The sequence below is a fragment of the Taurulus bubalis genome, assembly GCF_910589615.1.
Source record: "Taurulus bubalis genome assembly, chromosome: 4".
Taxonomy (NCBI): Eukaryota; Metazoa; Chordata; class Actinopteri; order Perciformes; family Cottidae; genus Taurulus; species Taurulus bubalis.
In genome coordinates, this window is record NC_136592.1 from 32,940,604 (window position 1) to 32,966,464 (window position 25,861).

Consider the following 25,861-nt stretch of genomic DNA (forward strand, 5'->3'; position numbering starts at 1 on the left):
CTGACAATGTCTTTCTTCTTGGTTGTTGAATAGAAACGTAAAAGACGTAACTTTGTCTTTTCATACAGTTCCCCGAGTGATACTATCTAATGAATGCTGCTGAAAGTCAGATGAATCAATGTCAAAATTGGTGAGGCTCCCCTCTGCATTTATTCCACCTGGAAAAAACAACAGGGCCTTTTCAATCAACTTCTGTTTCATCCTGTCCTTCGGCACACTCTTTTTTTCTGCTTCCTCCTCCCTTTTTGGTGCGTACCTGAACAAATTCCCTTCTCTGAAATTCATCCATCCCATCTAATTTTTTCTCTGATTTATAATAAAATGCAATATTTTAAAGTGGTTAAGGAGCTTAATCACGGTATTGTATGTCATCATGAGGCATCTTGTGACAACACAGGATGTAGTGACTGTATAATATGTTTGGTTGGATGTTGAAGAAGATAGAAGCCGAGAGCAGCGACAATGCATGTATTTAAAAATCTTTAAAGAAAAATGGTTCAATATGCCATGAGCATGTTTATGTAATTATCTATTTCAAACCTTCAAAACTCTGTATACAGCAAAAAAAGAGATCCAAAAGGGTCCTTTTTTTACCCAGTTTGATCTAATATGTTTTTAGCTATGACTCAAAACCTGGAATGACATTCACTAATATATGTTGATTTATTTCAACACTAAACATCTTGTTACAGACAACTTGCAGTTGACCCTTTTCACGTCATATATTTTGACATTCCCAGTAGGATTTTCCTTCTTTCATGCACATAAATAACCTATTAACTTTAAACACGCTCAAGGTCATGTACAGCTCCTCAACAAAAGGTTTCCTCTTTTTAAAAAAAAAGTTTTTACACATGTAACATTTAAGATGCTAATCCATGTCTCCTTGGCGCAACAGTCTAATTTCAAAATCAAAGTCAATTGTATTTGTCAATTCTTCCATTGTGCAAGCATACAGAAGATTTGAAATTGTGTTTCTCTTCTGTCCGACATGAAGTGAATGTACTGTAATAAAGTGCAAAAACAGTTAAAGTAAAAACAAATTGAATAGAATAGAACAACATATAAACAACATCACACGTTGTGTGATTGGCTTGTGGAGGACAGGTGTGAGTGCAACACTCAGAGTAACGTGTGCAACAGTTGAGTAAAGAAGAGGCTGAAGGACCGGAGGGCGCAACCAACCAAGAGAAAGGCAGGGTTACACTTTCGTAAACTGTGAAGTACACATCCCATATCAACACAGACTCATTTAAATTCATTTCAAAGGCAGATTCTGCAAACCAGTGAATCAATATTTCATTCAGCATTGCTTTGAGTTTGAAAGACAATCATTACATGTAATACAATACAGCCATGCTGCTGGTGAAGGTATCATATTTAATAAAACATATTGGAAGAACGTGGAATACAGAGCACTTGATAAAAATGTGAGAAAAAACATTGCAACAAAAATAAAGTGATGATGTTTGGCCTGAAGGTGGCACCAGAGATACACACATGTTACAAAATCCAAAGGTTAACCTTGTAAAAAAGTGTCAAAATGTAAAATGTGATTAAATTGTGTGCAAAGAGAAAGGACGGAGGTATATTTCAGAATAAACTAGGATGCTCTGCTTCCTCCTGCAGTACGGAGCATGCAAACGGCCCTCAGCCGCCTTCAGGGGATAAAATACAGCAAGAGTGTGAACCCTCCTACACACAGATGTGTAACCGATTCCACACATCAGGTCACATGACTCCTTCAGGTTTACAGACAGCAGCGGGTTTCCCTGCATTAACTCATTATATTGGGACTGTTGGTGCTCTGCCACCAATTTAACCCCAGATTGTCTGCGATGTCAGACTGTGCACAGAAAGTGACCATTGCTGCAGAAATGTATACTCTTACAAAGTCAACAGGAAACTAGCCATGACAGAACATTTGAGGATTTATTGATCATCTTTGCTAAATTCTATATTCTCGAGTGTAAGTTTTCAAGCCAAAGACCTATTTTTTTTTTTCTTTTTTTTTTTTACAAAGAGTTTTGAAACATGAACATATATATATATTTTTAAAAAGGCAATGAGAACAATAACGGCATGCGTTGAATGAATGAATGAATGAATGAATGAATATATACTTTATTAATCCCCAAGGGGAATTTTTTTGGTCGTTTTTTGTCGCCTTACAGCTTGAAGATACAAACACACAAGATAAAAGATTAAATATATAAAGAAGCAACAGGGATGAAATATATATACAAATTTAAATAAAGTAATATATATATATATTTAAATATACACAATAAAGTAAAATAGAATACAACTAACTGACGTTAGTTGCCTATGATATATGTTTGTAATTACACAATCAGAGTTTGTGCCCGTGTCTGTTTTATTTATATTTTACACTTTGTTTCCTCCCTCTCTCTCTCTCTCTCTCTCTCTCTCTCTCTCTCTCTCTCTCTCTCTCTCTCTCTGCAGTTGCCCCTGGCTTGTTGGGTTGACTGTATTAATTTCAATTTATATTGCCGTTATTGACCATTTATAAAATTGTACATGTGCAACTATTGAAAAACACACAAAAAATACTGAAAAAAAAAGTTTTTCTAAGGGGGATATATAGGGTATTTAGATCAATTCCTAGTTCACAACCGTTGTTGCGCCTTGGTTTTGGAGACGTGGGAGGAAACCGTGACGTGTAATCGTACCGTCAACACCTGTTGTAAACCCACACTCACTCGGGGAGACCAAGGATACTCCACGTACATTCGGACGGGCTCCGTTATCACCATTACACAGTAATGGGAGGGGAACACCTCCACAGGTGCGGGAGGCGCCCCTCACAACTCCCGTCGGAGTCGGGGTCGAACCTGCGACCGAATGCATGACTGGCGCGTGTGCTAAGCACTGCGCCACCGAGCGGCCCAATCACAAGGAACACGGCGTTCTATTTATCTTTGTCTATTCAGAAATAAACAACTTGATATTGCGCAACCAGCGCGTCGAAACGCAGAGCGACGTGACGCGTCATCCTCGTGTCACGTGACCAAGCCACCGTTCTTAACTCGGAGACACGCAGAACAAGGCGTTAGCGCTTCAGTTAGCGTCCGTTTTCAGCGAAGATCAGCTCTTTTTCTAAATCAATCCAGGTTTAAAGCGTTCCCACATATTCATGAGTTCTGAGAAGATGAACACGTTGGACACACACACATCCCGTATCAACAGACTCATTTAAATTCATTTCAAAGGCAGATTCTGTTCCCGTGTTCTGCAAACCAGTGAATCAATATTTCATTCAGCATTGCTTTGAGTTTGAAAGACAATTATTACATGTAAAACAATACAGCCATGCTGCTGGTGAAGGTATCATATTTAATAAAACATATTGGAATAACGTGGAATACAGCGCACTTGAGAAAAATGTGAGAAAAAACATTGCAACAAAAATAAAGTGATGATGTTTGGCCTGAAGGTGGCACCAGAGATACACACATGTTACAAAATCCAAAGGTTAACCTTGTAAAAAAGTGTCAAAATGTAAAATGTGATTAAATTGTGTGCAAAGAGAAAGGACGGAGGTATATTTCAGAATAAACTAGGATGCTCTGCTTCCTCCTGCAGTACGGAGCATGCAAACGGCCCTCAGCCGCCTTCAGGGGATAAAATACAGCGAGAGTGTGAACCCTCCTACACACAGATGTGTAACCGATTCCACACATCAGGTCACATGACTCCTTCAGGTTTAGTGGCATGTTTACAGACAGCAGCGGGTTTCCCTGCATTAACTCATTATATTGGGACTGTCAGACTGGACACAAAGTGTCTAAAAGTAGTTGAACTATCTCCGAAAACGTTGCAGCAAATATCCAAACATATTGGGAATCTAAACGGTTCCTTTGTCAAATGAAAACTTGTTAAAATTCACATAAAGTGAAACATATATGAACAGCTTTCAGCCTTGTTCAAAATCTCACTGTACAAAGACTGCATAAGAAGTGGACATACTCGTTGTTACGTCTCCCTTTGGTTCTTGGACTGCCATTTTGAAGCCTCGAGGTCGGCATTTCTGCCGCCGCCATCTTGGTGTTTTTTTTTGCAACCAGTGAACGGAGGTGACTGTATTTGGACAGCGGAGGAGTCCGTAATTGGCTTTACTTGCTCAAAGAACCCAGATGCAATGCATTGTGGGGCAGTTGAGAATGTGCAGTCAGCCCACGTCTCAATGTAGTATACTATACATCCGGGCATTTCTCACGTATGCAAAATCTACATACCATGCAGTGTGAACACATAATATATTACATTTATGTCATAATTAGTATAAATATTGTTAGTGTGCAATCGCGGACATGATGACAATCTCTGCGCTCGTTTTGTCGCCTGTTTGTAAAGCGGTAAGAATGGGGAACACAGAGAGAACGTTTGAAGTCTGTATGAAGCCTTCAAGATGTTTCTTTTCATCATCCATCCGCTCTGCAAAGCAGTACATTGATCCTTCTGACTCATCTTGTACATTTTGGTTACTTCTTGGGTTTTGAAAATATAATCCAGTAACCCAGTGGCGGACCGTGCATTTTCAACCCAGGCCTTCAGTGCCGTCTGATATTGTTTACATAAATACACCTCATTAACGGACAATGCATGTAGTTCACATCAACAAGAACCAGCCACATGTAGTTATGTATCCGAGGGTTTATCTTGTGCCGAGACTTCACTTTATTAATAAAACAACAACACGATGCTGCAGTTTGCACAAGACGGCAACCACTTTTATGTTCCACTAGAACATTTCCTCTTCTTCCATTTTTCCCTTCACAATAAAAGCCCCAGAAACTTACATCAGAACACTGCTTTGTAGAGAACTGTCCAAGTACTCGATATAATAGCTTTGTGTTATAACAAAACATGACAAAACAATCCAACTAAACTGCGGCTCTGAAACACGGCACCTCTCAGCAGCAGCAGAAGCAGTGCAACTTCCAGCTGTTGTCCCTGCGCCGCCCCTCAGCAGCCACACCGTCGGCACCCACCTACGATGCACCACACCCGAGGTGGCTGGGAAAACATTACATTACATTTCATTTAGCTGACGCTTTTATCCAAAGCAACTTGCAGGTCTGGCAGCGAGCGCTCTCCCAACACCTCCACGCCGCGAGCTAGCTTAGCTTAGCGGTGGGGCTGGGACCCAGCAGAGAGCCAAGCAGGGTGAAAAAACAACAACACAAAAAGCAGAAAATAACTGTTCACTCACCCGATGCTGTCCACTTAACCCTCCCGTTATCTTCGGGTCAAAATGACCCATCAACACACATACATATGCACTCGTACACGGGTCATTTTGACACGAAGACAACGGGATAAAGACAAAGTCCATCCTTCTCTTTGTTAACACAGTTCAATGACGTGGGTGTTCAGTTCATCTGTGCACTTCAGTGAGGATCGTCAATGCCAAAACATGCAACCCTCCATGAGAAAGGCATGAAGTAAATCCCCCACCAAGTCCGGTTCTCCTCCTTCAGCCATAGAGTATGAAAAAACTCAAATACAAAAAATGAAATTATTTCTCGAACAACAGTTTCAACAACATGGAACTTTCTAACTAGCTATAGTTTTCTGTTAGACGAGTCACGGCAGCCAATTGACCAATCACAGCGCATTTTAATGGTCACACGGGCCCTGGGACGAATCAGACGTCCAGACACTCTAGAAGGCTGTTTCATGTAGTTTAACCAGGCTACTCTTCCATAGAGAAAGAGAGGTGAAATGTGATTGGATAAGATGCTGTTAAGCAGCTCCCAAACAGAGGCATACCAGAGGCCTGAAGCAGAGGAACAGAGGAAGACAGGAGCTGTGCAATGAGAAATTGTGTAATTTGCGAAAAACAATTACTTTATAAAATAGCTGTAACTTTTTGATTCTGTTTAGGCCAGCAGAGAAGGCTTAGCAGGCGCTGACGGCCGCCACTGCACTAACCATGCTGGATGTTTTGGATTCACAATTTTCTTCTTCTGCCTTTCAATCTGGCCATGACATTTTCTTTTTGAGCATAACGACCGGGCCCAGAGTGTGTCACGCGGTAAAGAATACAATGACCAACACTGACGCCTCGACACACCGAACTGACTGCACTGCGAATCACAAACAACGAGCACAGTCAAGTTGGATTTAGCTCAAGTGAATTTAACGGAATTCTAGTTTGTGTTTAACGCCACTGAACTTACTTCCAACATTTTCTGTTTGTTTTTTTCAAACCCCGGTGGGACGGCATATTATGGAAACCTTCTCGGAGGTCAGGACTTCCCTCGTTTCTGCTTCCAAATTAATGCAGTTTCATCTCTGTTATTCTTTCCATACGCGCCCCCTCATATGTAATGAATATCCTCCAGTGTTTCTCTCGGCGCTGACGCCTGCAACGTCTCTGCCCCTGAGCACAAGCCTGGTGGTATCGATGTCTAATTCTTCTTTTTCATGCATGTTGTTTACTTCAGTAATAATTCAGTCTTCCCCGGGAAAGATGCCTTATGAGGATCATTCAGCTGGTGCTATCTAACAAACACAAGGTGGCTCATTACACGGCTCATCCAGTCTGTACCGAGCTGCCCATCAAGCCTCTCCTCCATCCTTCAGCTCTTCAGGAGCTCTCTTCTTTGGAAATGACTCCCCCTCCTCCCCCCTCCTGACCTCATCTGCAGACCCGCAGTTCAGATTTTACATCTATTTTTTACTCACAGTGTATGAAAGGGAGCTGAGAATCAATAACATGTTCACCTTTGATCAATTAAATATGCTCATACTTGCACTCCTCCAGGCAAAACATTCCTTTGATTACTTATTCATTTTTAATCATCAATACTACGTGCATGCATTTTTCAGTCATAATAATAACTTAAAGTTTTGTGTTTTTATCATCATCTAATATCTTACTGTCAGTATAATTAGCGGCTTATTACACAATTCTACACATTTCACACCCCTATACGTATATATCCCTATAATGTGTGGATATATAGATTACTGCATATTCTGATGTGCGGGGACACACCCTGCTCTATCACTGGTTTTCATTAGTATTGTCCTTGTTGTAGTTACGATTTTAGTTGTTTGTGTTTTTATAATACCTTGTTTTATGTATTTTCTATCTATCTAAGAGGGATTGCTTTTCTCTCTTGTTACCTCACAGTGAGGCAGTTGGTCATAGAGCTCTACTACCACCCTGTGCTGCGCAGCAGACCTGCAGCCGGCTGTCACTCCAGCTGATGCAGCGCTGCAGTAAATGGATCCGTCTGCCTGCAAGGCCCAAGTTCACAAAACCTATCTGGTCTCCGCAGAGACCGAGAGTGAGCTGAACGCCATCTACCACATCGCAGCTCAACATGATTTCTTTATGCTCTATTTGCAAATTGCTCTGCACACACATACACGGGCAGAATGTTGGCTTGTTGGCATCACAGCATGAAAACCGTCCTGGTGATAGCGCCGTGCAATCTGCGCGCAATCAGAGCACAGAGATGGAGGGAGTGAGGATGTCATTGATTAGCTGGCTGCAGCTCTAATGCGACCCCCGGCTGAAATGCCTACCCTGGCACGCATCATGAATGGTTTCCTTTTTTGTTTGTTGTGGTCTCTGCAGTCACTCAATTTTCACCACTTACATTTCGCCGAAATCAACATTTCCTTTGTTCTGGTTTTTATGGACACAAAGAGGGTGACACTTATCTTTACAGCGGAATAATGTGCGGAGTGCCATGAAGGGGCCCACATGAGAGCCTGCATGCACCGCCATCAAACTCTGCAGGTGGAAATAAACACAGATTATCTCACAATTGGATAATGGGAGATTGATAGTTTTGGCCCGTGCCTCCCGGACATTGGTATTCAGCTTCACTCAATGGGATGTACTTTTAATTTCTGCGGAGGGAAAGTGTGTGTTTGCCCTCTGGTTAAGGCTATGCATCCACTAGCAAGTGGGATTACGTGTTAAACTCAAGGACACTTCAGGAGGGAAGCCAGATAATCTCTATAAAATAACTTTGCAACCTCATCTAAAACATGACCAAAACAATGGTGTTGTTTATTTACCCTTTCCGAAGGCACACTGACACACAATATACTACAACACAGACCGTCTTTATATGGTTGCTATATGGCCAATGGGGGCTAGCTAACACGGCTAACAGTGTCTCTAATATTGAGTAGAAAGCCAACTCACCTGGCCAGCTAGTTAGCTTGCGAGCTAAGTAGTTCAACTAAATAAAAAAGGGGTTTAATGGCGTCTGTGTTCATTTACAGCTGCAGACTGTAGTTGCCTGATTCCGAATGACTTTGACGTCACTGTTTAAAGCGTGAATCTCCAACAAATGTCTGTTCAGCTCACTATCGCCGTATAAAGTAACAGCCACAATGCTGATTGAGTCCCACTGTTGAAAGTATTGCAGTATTTATATATTTGCAGTATTACAAACTGGGTGTCGTTGGCTATGTTACAGGACAAATAACCTGTGGTTGCGTCTGAAATTCCATACTAGCATGAATATTTAGTAAGTTCAATCACTGGATACCAGGCCAGATTTAGCATCCCACAATGCAATGCGGTAACACAGCAGACATCAGCTCTGTAACGTCAAAAAGATTCCACTTCGCTATCGGCGTGGTATATTTTTTAATTTGTTCAGAATGTATGATTCTCACAGATCCTTGCTTGTTACCAGGGTTGCACGTCTCCAAACGGCGAGGAGGCTCTCAGGAAAAATTATACTATGCGCACAATGATAAATATGTATTCACAAAAAAGCTCCAGACTGCTGAACTCTAAGCAAAATTCCATTGTCTCTACTTAAACAAAAGGTCAAAGGGCGGTGACAAAACCACTGGCATAAAAAGTATTAGTGTATTCCATTGCTAACACACTAAAATGACAGAAGCTCAATTATGGAAACTCTGAGAACAAAATCTCACGTCTCGAAAACCACAAACACATTTTCTGCTTTGCAACCAATTTGCCACTTAACAGCACACCTTTTACAACACATCACACGCAGTTCTCTCCATGAGACACAGGCATCTGACAGAATTGCCATTTCATAACACCCATGGACCAATTGGTCAATATAGTTGCCAGCTTTTCTGTCTCCACAAATGATTTTGCTACTATATGCATACTATATGTTCTATATGCCTTTTAGAATATGCTCTGTTCTTGTTTTCTGTGCAAAATGTTGCCTTTGGAAATGCATTGATGAATTTATTTATTTTACAATGTGGAGAGAAATAGATATTATAGTCATGATACTATTTTACTTCACTATAAATATAGCTGAAAAATCAAAGCAACACTACATCATTGCAAAAATAGAAATGTTAAAAGTGTTTCAGATTGAGCACAGCCTCGTGTAAATTGGTTCGAATAAACGATTGTCTAGTTTTTAATGAGGTCTTTCATTTTGCAAAACATGATTTACTGACAGGATTTGATTTAATGTTTTCATACGTTTTATTTATTTGATACCAACCACTTTGGGGTTACATAATAAATAACATCACCTGAAGCAGAGTTTATTGCTCTTTTTAAAACACACTCTTTATCCAAGAGAACAATTTTATGTATTTGTTATCAATTAAATAGTATCCTTGGCCATGAAAAGTATTCATGAACTGCATGTCTTTTTTATGAGTCTGTCATGTGAGAAAATTACCTTTTCATGGCTCTCGAATTTAGATTTAAGAATAAATGAGTTTTAGAATCTAGTTTGTGTATTTGTGTTGTATGTGACGTTGCTATGTTTGTACTTAGGACACACAAACACATGGTTTTCTCTTCTCTATTTTTTAAGCGCACCTCTAGATCTTGTTTTTGATGTGCAATAAGCCTTTTTTTTTAAATCCTCCGCAATTGGGCTTTAATCGTCACTTTGAGGAGAATAGAATAATTCTGATGTGACATAAATGTTGCTAACTTAAACCAACACACCACAAATAAAAAGCTTCCTATATCCCGAACACACTCACGGAAGATGGGCTTTTACTTCAGACATGCTGGTACATTTATGATAAGATTACTGCAATCAATCACTTAAATGTACTCTTTTTTTTTTACCAGAATCAAGTGGTTTACTACTTAGATCTAAACGGAGAATTTTCTTGTCTTTTTCTCTTCATGCTTCATGTCCTCCAAGTAATTCCCCGTCAGGAAATCAGTGATTGTGACTGAAGTAGAACAGACAAGATAGAGGCCCAGCAGTGATGCAACGTTGTTAAGTCATTGTACTGCCATCTTGTGATTGTAAGTGCAGCCGAATGACCAGACCCACAGTCATCGCTACCCCATCCCACACAGATTACCAGGAGAGGAACTTAACTGTGACCACGGTGGCACAGGTTTGATCTACAGCCGATGTTGGAAACAAATAATGTTGTCTAAATAAATTGAATATTAACGTCAAACTGTGATGTGCATGTCTTAAAAAGTTACATGCAAACAAACTCACCTGTCAAATTTAACCTTGGCAGTTTCCCTGGAGCAGTTTACGCAATGGCATTACATTAAACACCAGTGATACAATGCTGCTCCCAATAGAACGCACATACTATTCATTAATGTGCAATATCAACATCAATGTCTACAACTGTGCAATATCAATAGGATGTTTTAGTAATTTTACACTTCACTCATTTATAATACCTTTACCGTTTGACTACTTATTTGTTATACATACTTTTTTATTTTTTTACTGATGCCCTTTGTTGTAATACTGCAAATGTCCCTGCTGTGCAACTAATACATGAGGATCTTGTTTCATTCTATCTTATAAGATGTTTGTCCATGTAAAGTTAGTGTTATCAATCAAATGGCTGAAAGCAGAAAGGATGTAATTCAGTATAAAACAATGTGTTGGTTTCTTTAATGAAAGTTTATGATTCCAGTGTGGTGCACAGCTGTGAGACAGACACAATAACAGGAATATAGGCTATACCCTTGTTATATACAGGCTATGGCTCCTCCTTCCTTGAGGCATATCATCTGTGTAAATACTGTTGTCACTTTAACCTTATGCTGTGGTTTTGCTCGCCCTCTGTAATCTGTGTTTGCAGTGGGGCGTGAATTGGAGGCGATGTGTCTGAGTTGGAATCAATTCCAAAATAAAGATCACGTGTCGACTTGAGTTTTACTGCTGAGAAACACCGCCCTCTAGCGGATCACGGCGGTATGGCAAAAATAACAGAACTTCAGGACTAAACCATTCACTTGATAACGAGGCGATGCTATTACTGGTTCCTAAAAAAAACGGCCAATATCCAATAAAGCCTTAACATGCATGAATAAATAAAATCTTACATTTGACCAAACGCAAAAAATGACACTTGTTACGTCACATGCATTTATGTAATAGTTATGAGGAGTGTTTTGTTTCCCGTACATTGAAATAGAATGGTACGGTCCGATAGTATTGAAGGCAAAGCTAAAAAAAAACGGTTTGTTTTCACCGAGAGGAAGAAGCGTTGCTGTAATTCGCTGCTGCAGCACCCATTATTTTAACAACGGTTGTAACATTTATTTTATAGCTGGTTGCGTTTCGGACAGCAGCTTCCTCTGCTCGCCATGGCTCTGTGCGGGGGTGTCGGAGCCATGGCTTTGCCCAGCGAGCTCATCGTGCACATATTCTCTTTTCTGTCCGACCGAGACAAGCTCCGGGCCTCGACCGTGTGCTCGCGATGGAGGGAGTGCCTCTTCTACCCGGCGCTGTGGACCGAGCTCAAGCTGCGGATAGGCGGCGGCTGCAACGGCGGCGGCTCCAGCTCCGAGGAGACCCCGAAGCTGGACTTCCTCATGCGCAAGTTCGGCTCCTTCGTGCGGGAGCTGCAGCTGGAGCTCGCCCCGGTGGAGGGCTACCTGAGCCCGCTGAGCAGCGACCCGTCGTCCGCCAGGATGGACCAGCCCGACAGCGACCCGCAGCTCTCCGAGCGATGGAGGGACGCCATGGCCACCTACCTGGAACAGGTGCTGTGTGTGTTCTCCAGCATCCGCAACAACAGGTATCGTTACTTTTGCTCCAAAAAAAAAAAAAACTCCCGAGTGTTTGTTTTTATTATTTTTCCGGAATTCGCGTGACACCCTCCTCCTTCCTTCCTCCTCCTCCATTTTTGTTGTTTCGTAGTATTTGGTGCGTCGCACTTAGCTAGCAGCTAGCTAGCTAGTTAGCTTACTTAGCTATAAACAAACCCCGACATTAGGAGTTACGTAATGGGGTCTCGTCTTTGCAGGCGTGCTTAGCATCCGACGTTTTCGTAATACCTCTGAAAACGTCGTTCATTTATAAGTATCGTGTCGCTTTCTTGTTTGTACACAGACTTAAAATCACCAAACATCGTATGTGTGACGTTTGCTCCTTTTGACAACGCGTTAAACGCTCGTCTGCGCGTTTTTTGTGTTGCCAGTTCTGTTTTCTATGTTCACATTGGGGGTCTTCTTACCAGCGGATACAATGCAGCTGCAGGAGGCTTTGTTGGCCTTGACTTGCTGATATCAGCACTGACACACGCACACACACACATTGGGTGTATGTGTGTGTGCATTTAGCTCTGGTATGTCACCGTCTATGTGCTGCATACATGCATTCTAGCCACTTGGCTCATAAAACGTGACTTTGAACGTTCAGCTTCCGGTGCAGTTTCAGTGCAGAACTTCTCTCCCTCTGTTGTACCTTCTCCCACATTCTCTTTTATTCTCCACGGTGCTTTGTAGTGTTGGAAATAGCTCCCATCCACTGCTGTGCAATGTCTGTCTTCGTTCTTGCTGAGGGGGATGAAACCTTTTTTCTTTTCTTTTCTGTTGTCCGACTTGTTCTCATTGAGCAGTTTCCAATATGTTTCCATTCAGCAAATCCACTGATGGAAACGAGCTGGTGAAGCTTAGCTTTAGTCCATGGTGGCACGTTGTGTGGATTCCTGCAGGTCTTTTTACTTCCCGACGGCCTTAAGCAAACCAGCAATACATTAAACGAGTAAATTTAGCAGTATGTCATAATAAAATGTGCCATACTCAACTTGTCATATTATTTAATTGCTATTTACCATTTGTATCAATTCAAAACAGTTGACCGCTGGTACTGATAGCACTTTGTAGTTTAACTTTATTGAAATTGTACTTTCTTGATTCTTGTTGTTCTGAGTTTGTACTCATGTTTGAAATGCACTTATTGTAAGTCACTTTGGATAAAAGCGTCAGCTAAATGAAATGAAATGTAAAAACAAGTCATGTCATATCTAACTTCAGCTCCCATGTTATCAGGTGACATTTCATGAAGCCAACATATGGCCAACTCCACTGGTACATGTTAAAACATAATGGGTATACATAACTAGTGGTTTCCTCCACTAAGTAGCTGCGCATGAGCCTGCTTTTGGTTTATTATTTTAAAGCTTAGCTCTTGGTTAATTTGCAGAAAGTGGGCTTTATCAAACATAAGGGACAAAGAGCCCAGGAGGTGCGCACGTGTGGTTGGTTATCTTATCCCGCAACTGACATTGTTGTCAGAGACGGTTGCAGACGGTCCGTTTTGGACTGCTTTTAAAAGCAGCAACTTTTGGCATATAGTTTGCTGCTCGATTGTTGGAAATCCATTTTGCGCTGCAGCATATAAAGGGCTCTAGACGGCAGTGCAGCGAAGTGCAAGGCAGTCATATTTCTGTCACGATAGGAGACGACCCAGCAATACACAGGAACGGGGCAGGGCTGGACCAGATTGCACAACATGGTTACAGTTTGAGATGTGAGGAAACTCAGCCCCACTCTTCTGATGTTGTTTGCATTGGAAGTGGTTAAACTTAACCCTCTAGTCGAGCTGCGCTTCAGGTGATTGAACCTGAAACACAACTTACGGCAGTAATGACTTCAGCAAATGTTGACGGAGCAAACGGACGACAATGAAACCATCCATTTGAGATAATTATGCGACTGGGTTTGGTTCTCTGTTCAGAATGCTAACACACATGCAACGGTGTATACTGTTCTTTAGGATACAGGCGTCTCGGTAATGACTAACGCACAACATCACTTGAAGGAGCGGTCGGTAAATTAACGCGCACTTCAAATCCGTTTATTGTATAACAGAAAAATAAATAAACTCCTCTTGAACAGAAAAACCTGCTTTGTCTCTAAATGCGTTTCAAAAGGGGCGATATCTCTGGTCTTAATGGGTTCTCATAATGCCGTTAAAAATAGGTTCCCCTTCCGCTCTCTAAACCAAAACACACCTGCTGCCCTCAGGTGACGTCTATACATAACGTTGACGCCCCCTGACATCATCGCGTCATTAAAACATAGCGAATCCAACAAACAGGTGAAACACAAATCATATAATGGCTTCTACCTAACTTCTTAACCCACTCTTGATGAAGGCATAACTGTCATATATTAGGTTTTACTTTATTTCCCAGGTTTGATTGGGATTCAACCACAAAAGGAAAAACAACCGATTTGTTCTGAATGTATTTTAAATAGACAAGTAACGGTTACCATGAACGCATTATGTTTAACTCTCGACGGCTTACGGCACTCTTGCTCATCCACACCATCCTCACACTTTGCCTTAAATTGGATCTGAACTACGCAACCTTGTAGTTGTGAAGTGTCGCTTTTAGCCTGGATTATATGTTTAGAATATTAGCTCATAGCTAGATTGAGAAACGCGTGGTCTCCTTCCCGAGTTCGTAACCGTCATCATGGGACTTTGTTGGGGTATTGAAGCCAGATAACGATGTATAGTTATACGTCGTTATCTGGCTTCAATTCCATACGAACGCAATAACACCAGTTGTTCAACATACAGTTGTATGTTGAAGCTCACAAGTTGAAAACAAAATGCACTGTTGCGGTCGTTTCTTTTTCATCTTCCTAACGTTCTCTTTCTCTCTCTCGTCCTCTAGAAACCTGCGGAAGCTGAGTATGTATGGAGACACCTGTGTCCTCCAGCAGGAGGGGCTTCTGGACCGCTCCAACCTGCACCAAATTCACCAGGGGGACAAAAAGATCAACGAGTAAGTCCGAGTAAAGCAACACATGGTTCAGTGAGAACGGGTTGGATTCAGTATATGTTCCTGGATGGACATGGATGAAATGGACAAAAGAACATTTGTTGTCTTTTTTTTTTGATTTTCAGTGGATGTTTGTGTGGGAGAGTACTATTCACAAGATGGCTCTGTTGGCCGCCATGTTTGGAATTGAAAACAGCAGATGTTTGGTGTTTCAGAAGCATGATTCGTTTTCCAAAATAGGTAGATGGGTAGGCGGTTTGTCTTTGTCCAGTCGGCACACAACATCACACACATCGCTGTGTGTGACCAGCTCTCTGTCGGGCTGATGGAGGAATGAATAATGGAGCTGCTGAGCTGCAGCGGACTGGGGATCCGTCTCTGAGGAGGGAGGGAGTGTTCACTGCCTGAGAACGGAAAATAATCATGTGATGATTTTAAAATAATCCCGAATGCTAATTACCAACGGGGATGGACGTGTTTTGTTTTCATTTATGTCATCGTGGTTCAACAGTAAAATGCGCAGAGCCTGCCTGGTGGTTTTATAACGTCAGATATTCCTCCTCGGTACCGGGATGCGCTGGAGGTGAGGGAGCGGTGGCACAATAATTTTACGGCCATCACAAGTAACCCTGCTGTCGTCTTCCCTTGTGAAATGAAGCCGGGCTTTGGTTCGCTTCTTTGTCTTCGCTGGGCTCTTTTTCTTTCTCGTTACACGTTTCCGGCAGTGTAGACGCAGAGTTTTTGCAACCAGCAAAGCATGCCAGCGCAGATGAAAGGAATCAATGGCGCACAATTCTGATTAATCGGACAATCTGGACCTCTAATTTGCTGTGGCCGAATCCAAAGTTATGTCGACGCTAATCTCTCCAAATATGGGGAAATAACCTTGTTGATGTCGTCAGGATTAATTCTGCATGAGCTTGGAGACAATAGGCTTTGTTTTGGGTAATGTTACTTCCTTGATGGTGCACTATAATGTATAAAGTTTGTGTGTGTGTGTGTGTGCGTGTGCGCGCATCAGAATACTCAATTTGGGGACTATTTTCAATGCACACAGCTCATTGATCCAGATCATTGCTTAGTATTTCTCATTCATGGCAACCAGCACAGGTGGGTGGCATTATGAAAATGCGTCGTCGGTTCATATCTTCTACACGATGATGTCATGTTGTTTTCGTGAACTTGAGGTTCATTAGCTGCAGGCAATGTGTTGAAATATAAGGCCAGATTACCCAACTGTAGCCTGTTGTTGTGTTTACTCATCACAGAGTTTAATATGGGGACATGCTCCGTCTTGCGTCCAGTGCTTTTCTTGCATATCTTTCTCTTCGCACAAACAAATATCTTCAGCTTTTTTTTTTTTCACACATTTTTCTGGGATGAAGTTTGTCCTGGATTTGGATTTGAACTGGTACACACCACTTTCACCGTGTCTTAGATGTTCTTCTCGTAATGCTAGAAAATTGACTTGAAGCTCATTCTTTCCTTCTCTGCAGAATCCAGCAATTGTTCATGGAGTTGCTGTCGAACGGCAGGCAGCTGAGGTGGCTGTCCTGCAGCTTCATGCTGGGTCTGGTGACCCCCTGCTCTGTAGCCAGCCTGTCCAATCCTTCAGCGGAGACCCTGCAGCACCTCAGTTTACTGGACCACCAGCTGGGTATGTGTAGGCGTGGTTCTTCTGTGTGTCCGTTACAGCTTCAGTTGAAAACAAAACAACAATTATATTTGTGTGAATCCAGAACAATGTTATGTTTTGTATAACTAACCTCTACCTCGTCTCCCTCAGGTCCCCTCATCTCGCCGTCGGAGTTGGATCGTCTATCTAATCTTCATTCTTTGGCTGTGGATTTCGCTGATTTGACATCTGAGCTTTGCGGTCTGCTGGCATCTCCTCACCGAACTCCGCTGCATCGCCTCTCCCTGCTGCTCAACGGCGCCGCCCTGGAATTCAAACCGCTGGAAGGGACCGCTACCGAGGACGATTGGAAAGCTCTGGTAATGCAAGGCGTCTCTTTGTTTCTCCGTCCTGTGGGCCCGTCGAGCCAGAAACCAAATGACTCCAGGTCAGCCTCTTGCTCCGTTTTGTAAAGTTTACCCGATCCTCCCACAGATCCGCGCGAGCGCCAACCTGCGCGTGTACATCATGGCCCTGGAGGTCGACAGCTCGGAGCTCCTCAGGGTCCTAAAGCCCAGCCTCCCACTGGAGCGCCTCCACCTCGACAGTTACAGCACGCTGGTGACCGACGCCACACTGGAGCTCATATCTCAGCAGTACAACAAAACGCTGACTCACTTCCTGCTCCTGAGGGACGACCCCGACTTCCCCGACCTCAACGTCAATCGGAACGAAGACCCGCTGGTCCTCTTGTCATGGAGATGTACTCAGCTGGCTGTACTGGTGATACACGGTGAGTTCAGCTTGTTGTTTCAAGGGTCAACTTTGTGATAGCAGACATGTGGTTGTCGTGCTTACAGGTATTATATACATTGATTCAGGCTTGGTTGGAGTGATCTGACTATGGGTGGGAAGCCAAGAGAAACTATCGTAACTTGAAATCTAACTCAAGATGGGGGATGAGGGCACTAGGAGGCAATACCAAAAGAAAAGGTTAATGTACTTCTGGGTCAGTTTGGCACCATAGAAACCACAACAAGGTGAATATGGATCAGCAGGTATGGTGACGACGCCGACTGATTATTGAATACTGCTAGCCGGCCACATCACTGTTCTCATCGCTCTGAAACAGCTGTGCCAGTCACAGCAAGCTTGACCTCATGTCCCCCAGGGTTCAACGCATAAACCACAAATCTGCACCCAAAGACAGACGGATGATGACTTTCCATCAGCTCCTAGTCCTATAATAATTCTAGAAATCAATTTAGTTTTCCATCCATGTCCCCTCCAGGGCTGCATAGTCTGCTTCTGACCTCCTGATTGATTGAAGTTCAATACTCACCCTCCTTTTAGCTCCATTTTGCCGTCAACTGAGAGAAGAATATTTAGCTTGTTAGCTGCTAAGTATTAAGTATGCTGAATGCTATGTTCTCCAGTTTGTCACTACCTCTGTTAGTCTGGTGTTTGCTGCTTTGCAGGCAGCATACGGGGAGGTGGGTGTATTTTCCACTGAAAACCGCTTCCTGCTGCTTGCAGAGTTCGGTGGTTATAATCTGTGGGTTTATCAATGTGTAAAATCGTGTACACTTTCACACTAACGTCACACTGCATCTCTCACATGAAGAGATTTGCTTATTTCCAAGAGCATGTTTTCAAATACTGCACACCAGCTGGTCTAGACGCCGTTGTTGTTGTTATTCCTGTTCAGGCAGCGCCTTCAACCGCCAGCTACTGGCATTGTGTTGGTCTGGAAGTAGGTCAAAGTCCTTCTCTGCAACTACGGGAGACGAGGAAAAGCAATTGCAATCTTAACGACTATGAAGATGTAACCAGTATATCATCATACATCAACGTTACGTTGAGGGTAAAGCTGTGTAGTCGTTGATCCTAAATATTCTCTAACTCTCTAGGTTACACTGTTTGGTCCCATAATCTGGTGGCCATCTCCCGGCTGCGGGGCTCCAGCCTCCGCGTCCTGACCGTCTCCGAGGAGAGCATCGACTTCGACCCGGACCAGTCGGTGGGCGTTGAGGGCGACCCGGTGCACAACCTGGTCAAGGAGGTTTCTCTGGGCCTCGGCCGCGTCTGGCACCCCTGCCTGGATTCCAGCCTGGTTTTGTCCGAGCCCACCCAGCACTTCCACCGCGAGCTGCAAGCCTTCAGCGCCGGCATGTAGGCGGACGGCAAGTCCAACGCGCCGCAGCCTAGACTGCGTCCAGACCAGACCAGACCAGACCGGTCCAAGTCAACTCGGACCTCTGAACCAGGCCAAACAAAGACGAAGTGAGAAATCTAAACTGGATCGTAAAGCAATCTATGGATTACATTTATGTGAACTGATGTGAGCCGATTGTTTTTATTTTTACTTTTATTTTTCTTTCACAGGGGTTTTAGCACACAATCAAGTCATTTTCCAAATGATTCCCTGTTTTTCTTGCTTTGCCTCCTGATTATCTAGTCGGCCAATGACCAATTAAGAACATCCCTTTTCAAATTAGACATTTTAAATTCTATATTCATTCAATTTGAACTCATACCAATCTGTGGCGCCTGACACGAGTCATGACCAACGTGTTTAACGGTCTCTCCGCCACTTCCAATGCCCTCTTTGTCTGCACGGCCCAGTCTGGTCTGGTCTTGAGTGAAGTAAAGTATTCAGAGCTCGATGTCTCTCCTTCACCATAATCACCTCCAGAGCCTCTGTATGATGTACCTTTTTGATTTGTTTTCTTTTCCTTTGACTGTTTCTCATCTCAACCTGCTCTGTATAACCTTGTTTTTCCCCCTGTGTGGTGGTTCCCTTGCCTGTATAGGCTTTGTGTGTATTTAAATACAGATATATTATTATCCTGCTCACGGCTACTGCGGGACAACCAGGCAGGTTGAATAACCGGCCGGTGGGTTTTAAGTGGGGGATGGGGGCAATGCTTTAGTTGTGAACATATTTCTCCTTTTACCTTTTTGAAAACCTTTGCTCCGCGTTGGTCTCACTGTCAGCTCCAGCGACCCTCAGTTTGTAAACTAACCAATCGATTGCTTCCTGGGTCAACGCAACTATCGCTTCTTTTGTTGCTCTGGAAGAGAGCAGCGGACACTTTGCCCCTCGGCAGCAGGGTGGGAACCTCCAGAGCAATGTGGCTGACTGCGGCGGGTGCTAATCAGGTTTCAAGCTGTTCACCAGCAACAACCATGTCAGCGCTGCGACTCGGATGTCCCCGTTTGAATGGTTTGAGCCCCTTGCTGGTGGTGTTACGGAGAATATTGTTACATGCTTGCAGCCAACGCACTTCCCATCCTGCTCACTTCTTTCATGAAAACCTCGCTAGCAGGTTAAACCGGGAGCCTCGTCTTCCCGCTGACGCTCGGAGCCGAACTGGAATTCAGCCGACACGATGCGACACGCGGTTCTGTTTCAATCTGTGGCGAGGTCGTAGTTACATGTTTTTTTTATTTTTTTTATTCGGGATGAATATAGCTGCCTTTTTAGAGGTCAATACTTTCACCGGCTCCAGAGCCCCGTCTGCTAACATGTGAAGTCATCATGTCGAAGAAAAGAACAGGAGGGTGTGACATCAGATGAAGGGCTCTGAGATTTAAAAAGAAAGAGAAATCTCTGTGACTACTTTACTAAAATGACTGGTGCAAACCAACCCAGTGTTCTGCAGGCTCAGCGCCCATCAGGAGGCGAAAACCAAACTCATGTTTTGCAGCCAGGAACTAGTTTCTTTCCCTCGCGGTGGATTTCCTGTTTTGGAGTCCGTCATTTCACTCTAAAGAACCGCTAAAAGAAAAAAGATGCACTGAATGTAACTATACTCTGTCTCTGTGTCGGCCGGTCAGGTTTATGTTTTATATCGAAGGCGCATATCTCGCCATAAGTCACGGCGGCAGAATAAACGCGTTGGGGCGTCGTAGGTTCCACCGGCTGGGTTTCTTTTTCTTCTTTTGTTTTTTTTGGCAGCGTGGCACCAACAGCACAACAAGGTCGTGGGTGTGAACCTTTGGCGTATTTCTGAAGGCGTTTAACATCACTATGACCAGGAGAGAAGTGGTGACGTCGAGTAGGGTGTGTGTGAAACAATCAGTTAGTGTGAGATATTGTCGTTAGATATATATATATATTTTTTATTTCCTCTTGAGTCACAGTTGCCTTGGAAACAGCCCCCTTGATTTCTGGATACAGTTGTTGTTGTTATTATTAATAATGTTGTTCATTATGCCATCTGATAAACCCCTCGCTCCACCTCGGTTGGTTAGTTAGGAGAGAGAGGAGGGGAGGGGGGGTCAGTAAACTTAATCATACATTTGTTTTCAAAGATTAAGGTTGATAAAGACTAAAGAATGGCAAAAGCTGTCTGCTCATTGCACATGTTTTATATCTCAGTCTATGAGGGAGGGATCCATGCTGTTGGCGGAGGACCTGTCGGCCCAATTAACTTCTGAAGTGAATGTAGTCAGTTTTCCGGTGTGAAAGGCGGCGGCGGCATTCAGACTCGGTCCCCGGCGTCCAGTGACCAGGGTGAAGGCGAGACTTTAAAGAAATGTCACTCAGGCTCTGTGGTCGGGGTGGAGGCTCCAGACGAATAAGCGGGCCAGATTTTATATATATATATATATATATATATATATATATATATATATATATATATATATATATATATATATATATATATATATATATATATATATATATATATATATATTTATATATATATATATATATATATATATTATCTACCGCTTCAGGGCTGTGACGGCCTGCGACACCCTCGTCGGGAATATCCTAGCGCCTAACTTCCCGAAGCAAACGCTGACACCTGGCCTTTATTAGGAAAAGTCACTCCCTAATGGGCTCGCTTGTTTTGCACACCATGGCGCTTTAGAGGGTCGGGGCATCGCAGACTGAAGGTCCATATCGAGGTCTGTAGTTTACACGGTGGACCAGTGATACTTTTTTTTTTTTTTTTAAATACATAGACTGATGTGGATCCTGAGCTGCCAGCAGGATGAACTGGTCCCAGTGGAAGGGGCCTATGGTTACCAAATGTTTGCTCGTCTGTTAAGGGACCTCGTGGTTTAGCCATGATGGATCTCTCTAGTCCTTGGTCCATATCTCAGGATAAAATGCACTCTGGTACCAGGAGCTTCTTTTAAAGGCCGTCTGCGCTCCGACACTCAGAGGGGACGGCAATGCCAACGTGACGCATTCAGACCAAAATCAGTTTGGTTTGTTTTATCTTGTCTTTTTTTCCTCTCGTCTCATTTGTTTTTCTTTTCTTTTTAGAGCTTTGCTCCTTTTTATGTGAGAGATTTACTGTTTGTGTTGGTATAGGCGTCACCTGATACGAGGGGGACAGACATCTACAGTCGAATGTCACGTCACACTAGATGGTCATCCGAGCTGAACAAATAGAAGTTATTTTTAAAAACAGCTGATTTTACAAACTCCACCATCCCCACCGTGTGTGCTTCCTCGTCCAGTTCTCGTCTTCTTAACTGTTAATGGCTCCGACGTCACGTCGCCCCAAAGGATATACTCCCAACTGGAAAAACGCACAAAGACGATGTGTTGTCATGAATTTCCCTCCCAGGCTCGTGAGGACGATTCTAAAAAGTTAAGCGTCTTTGCAGACTAGGGGCTTCATTACTCCTGCCTCTGTTGGATAAAAGGGAAAAAACACTTGAGTGTCTTGACGCTCGTGAACGTGGCCACAGTACTACTGGGGGGAAACAACGACTTATCAACAATGTCTAGAGCGGAACATTGAGCCGTCTTGTGCCTGAAAGCTCCCGGAGTCGCCCCCTGTTAATAGCTTCTTGTTGCTTGCCGTTGTTTGTTGCAGTGATTGTTAGTTCACTTTTGCGGGAGGCAGCATTCTGAGGCCGGGACGCGCGTTTTAATCTCTCTGTAAAGCGTGTTGTGTTTGAATTTGTTTTCCTGCGCAGTTTCATGCAATCTCTCGAAAGTGTACCTAGTAGAAAATGTGTGAATACGCTGGTGTGGCTGTGTTAAGATATGTGTGTGTGTGTGTGTGTGTGTGTGTGTGTGTGTGTGTGTGTGTGTGTGTGTGTGTGTGTGTGTATTTAAGCGGGGACGGGGGGTCCTTATCACTTCTACTGCAGCAGGAAACAGAAAACTCTCGTTCGTTCTCAGGGTACAATCAGTTTTCAAGAGGAGGAGGGAAAGTTACCATAGCTCAGGCCTCTAGCTCACTCGCTGGATCTGGTCTCCTCCCTTGATGTGTTTTTAGCTGCCAAAGACCACAGTAGACCAGACCTGAACCCAGACAAGTCTTTCTGAAGTGCCCATGTTACACGCAGGCTGGCGGGAGGCTGGTCCAGTATTCCTCCCGACTCCGTACCTCCTTCTTGTGATTTCTTTTCCGGTTTCTTTAGTGGTTCCCCCTTTGACTTTGGGGGGGTTTCTTCCCCTGAGCTGTGGCTGCTTCCACCGTGTTCACACACACACACACACACTACGCACACACACGCACACTGTGCTGTGCTGGACCAGACCAAACGCCAACAGGCGGTTGCCGTTAAACAACGAGACCAAAGCGCAAAAAAAGTCAGCGGGATTCCCCAGCAGCTGTACGGAATGTGTGTCATACGAAGCGCAGTTTGATGTTTCTAACCAGCGTGTTACTCGATGAGAGTAAGCAGCACAACACGGCCAACTCCCTATCGGTGAACGGCGCCTCGCCGAGCCAAAGCGCGGGGTTCCTCTGTAGAGCGGTCCGGCCCGCGCATCCCTCCAATGTGAAAGCTAAGAAGTGGCGAGGAGGAGGTTCCATCTCGGAACACGCCAGGTGACGACGTGCTCGGTGTCACGTGTGAAAGTCCCTGTGACGTGATTGGCTGCTGGGATCGGGACACTTACGGCGGGTCGATCAGGCCGCCTGACTTTCGCAAACCGTTCACTACATGGCTAGTTAAGTGTCCGCATGCAGATTAGACTATATATATATATATAAAATATATATGCTATATTTTTTGTAACTTTGAACGAGTGGCGTGTTTGTTTTCTTTCTTTTTTTGGGAAGAGATCTGGGAAGCAGCTATTATGGACCGGACGCACCGGGTCACCAGCTGGTCTGAGCGCAGTGGAGGTGCGTTGGTTATTTAAAGTATGAAGTCGCCTGAGTTTCTGCGACGCCAAGTTCCGCTTTCGCTTCAGCGTCCCGAGACCGTGTTTTTTCTTTTTCTTTTTTTTTGTGTCCGGTACACAAAAGGTCAACAAGTGTGACGTGTGCTACTATACAGCAACAATAACTAGCTTCTCCTTTTCCATGGAATGGAACCTGCCAGCTCAAAGGAACAGCCACAGGAAGTCGGCTCGCGTATTTATCACACGCAGAAGTCTCTGCGGACACAAAGGGGCACCTGGACTTATTTATACCCCGCATGCACACAGAGGTTTGTGTGTGACTGACTGACGCACAGCTAGCGGAGCCTTATTTTAAAAAAATGCCATTTAAACTGACAGGTGTGACGGCTCTCGCGGAGGGGGAGGAGTGAGGCGTCTGTTATTCAGGAGACCATTACCAGCAGTTACTGTACAGTGATGTGGTCGCAGCCAGTTCAATCTGCCCTTTGGACTTGTTTGTTTTGTTTTTTTCTCTGCTTATTATATGCATCCATAGAGAAACCCTAGATGATATCAGGGGCCCCGCTGTGGCCTGCTGGGTAATTGAATGCACAGAGCTGGCCTCTATTGTAGTCCACCTGACGCCGTTGGCCTGAGCGGCTTGTAAAACTGTAGATATTCAGAGTTCTGGGTCCGTCTGTCCGACCCGGCCCGTTGACAGTCGGGTTTGACGCTCTGTGCTCGTACGCAACAGACTCAACTTTACTCCACCGACGCGGACGGAAGAGATGCGTGTCGTTTTAGTACCAATGCAGCCGACGTCGACTCTCGGGGGGGAAATATCCGCAATGATTTTGGAAAGTACGCTTGAAGATAGCCGTAGAGGGACGGGGTAGTAAGACGGTTCTGGGCCAGAACCAACGGAGGCTCCGTGACTTGTTTCTGAAAAGAGTGCCATTAAGAAACAGGGTTTCCTCTTCACAATGAGAGATCATCAGACGCTTCCCGTTTAGTTCTGTGTTGTTGTTGTTTTTATTTACCTAAATGCTAAGACCACAGACTACTACCATACTAGTAGTAGGCTCACGGGGCTGGACTGTGAGGAAGATCAGCAGCACGCTTGAAGGGAGAGGACAGAACACTGGATGTGCACTTGTATAAAACCATGATGTGGTCTCAGCGACTGGGGAGGCTCTCGGGTCTGGAACCACGCTGAGACCAATTCAGCAACAGTCTTGACACTTAAAAACTGATCGTTTGTTTTTCCCGGCCAGATTTTTATGACCACGATCTCCACGTAACGGTGAAAATAAAGAGTATCGCCGTGCAACTTGCCACACTGTGCATCTAGAGAAGAACCGACAACATGGCACTGACCGCATGACCCGGCCAAACTCTCGGAGGCGCCCGGCTCCCAGGTAGGCGCCCGGCTCCCAGGTAGGCGCCCGGCTCCCAGGTAGGCGCCCGGCTCCCAGGTAGGCGCCCGGCTCCCAGGAAGACGCCCGGCTCCCAGGTAGACGCCCGGCTCCCAGGTAGACGCCCGTGCTCAGTGTCCGCCATCTGTCTTCGTTTAGATCTCGGGGCCCCGTGGCTCCCGACGCTTCCGGCCGCGAAACAAAGTCTTTCTTGTCAAGTCTGGGGAGCCGAACCCAACTAGCCAGGCGCACAACTATGCAAGAGGAATGCATATAATCCACACTCGTCTCTGTTTGTGTTCTTCTTTTCTTTTCTCTCACTGTCACACAGTAGAAATGGAGACGCGAGCCGTTAAGAACTTGCAACAACGATACTTGGCCTTATGATGATTTCTGAAATCTTCTGGTTTTATCGGGGGTTTTTTGGTCTGAGATCTTTGTGACTCCGGTCAGCCAGCCTGGTGACGGAGAGGCTCTCTTGGTCTCTGTGAGACCGGCTAGACGGCCCCAGTTTTATCGTGGTACGAATGTTGTGCATTTGTTTAAAATCAGGACAGTTTGCAATAACAGCAGTCTTACTAGTGGCCACAAGGGGCACGAGCAGTGCTGACGGCGCCTCGGCTGCGTCTTAAGAAAACCATAGAGGAAGAAATATAAATAGATCTATATATAGATATATATATATAAACTCACACAGTGCATATTTGTATTAGGTATCAACAATCCATT

General features: G+C 44.1%; 1 protein-coding gene across 1 annotated transcript; it reads left to right on the top strand.

The window, feature by feature from the left end:
• Positions 1 to 11,581: 11,581 nt before the first annotated feature.
• fbxo33 (F-box protein 33) lies at positions 11,582 to 18,806 on the top strand (the record flags this gene model as incomplete). Its single annotated transcript, XM_079216959.1, has 6 exons — positions 11,582 to 12,015; positions 14,908 to 15,018; positions 16,512 to 16,672; positions 16,802 to 17,010; positions 17,126 to 17,423; positions 18,541 to 18,806. The coding sequence occupies 6 exons, from the start codon at positions 11,582 to 11,584 to the stop codon at positions 18,804 to 18,806; spliced, it is 1,479 nt and encodes a 492-aa protein (XP_079073085.1).
• Positions 18,807 to 25,861: the final 7,055 nt, after the last annotated feature.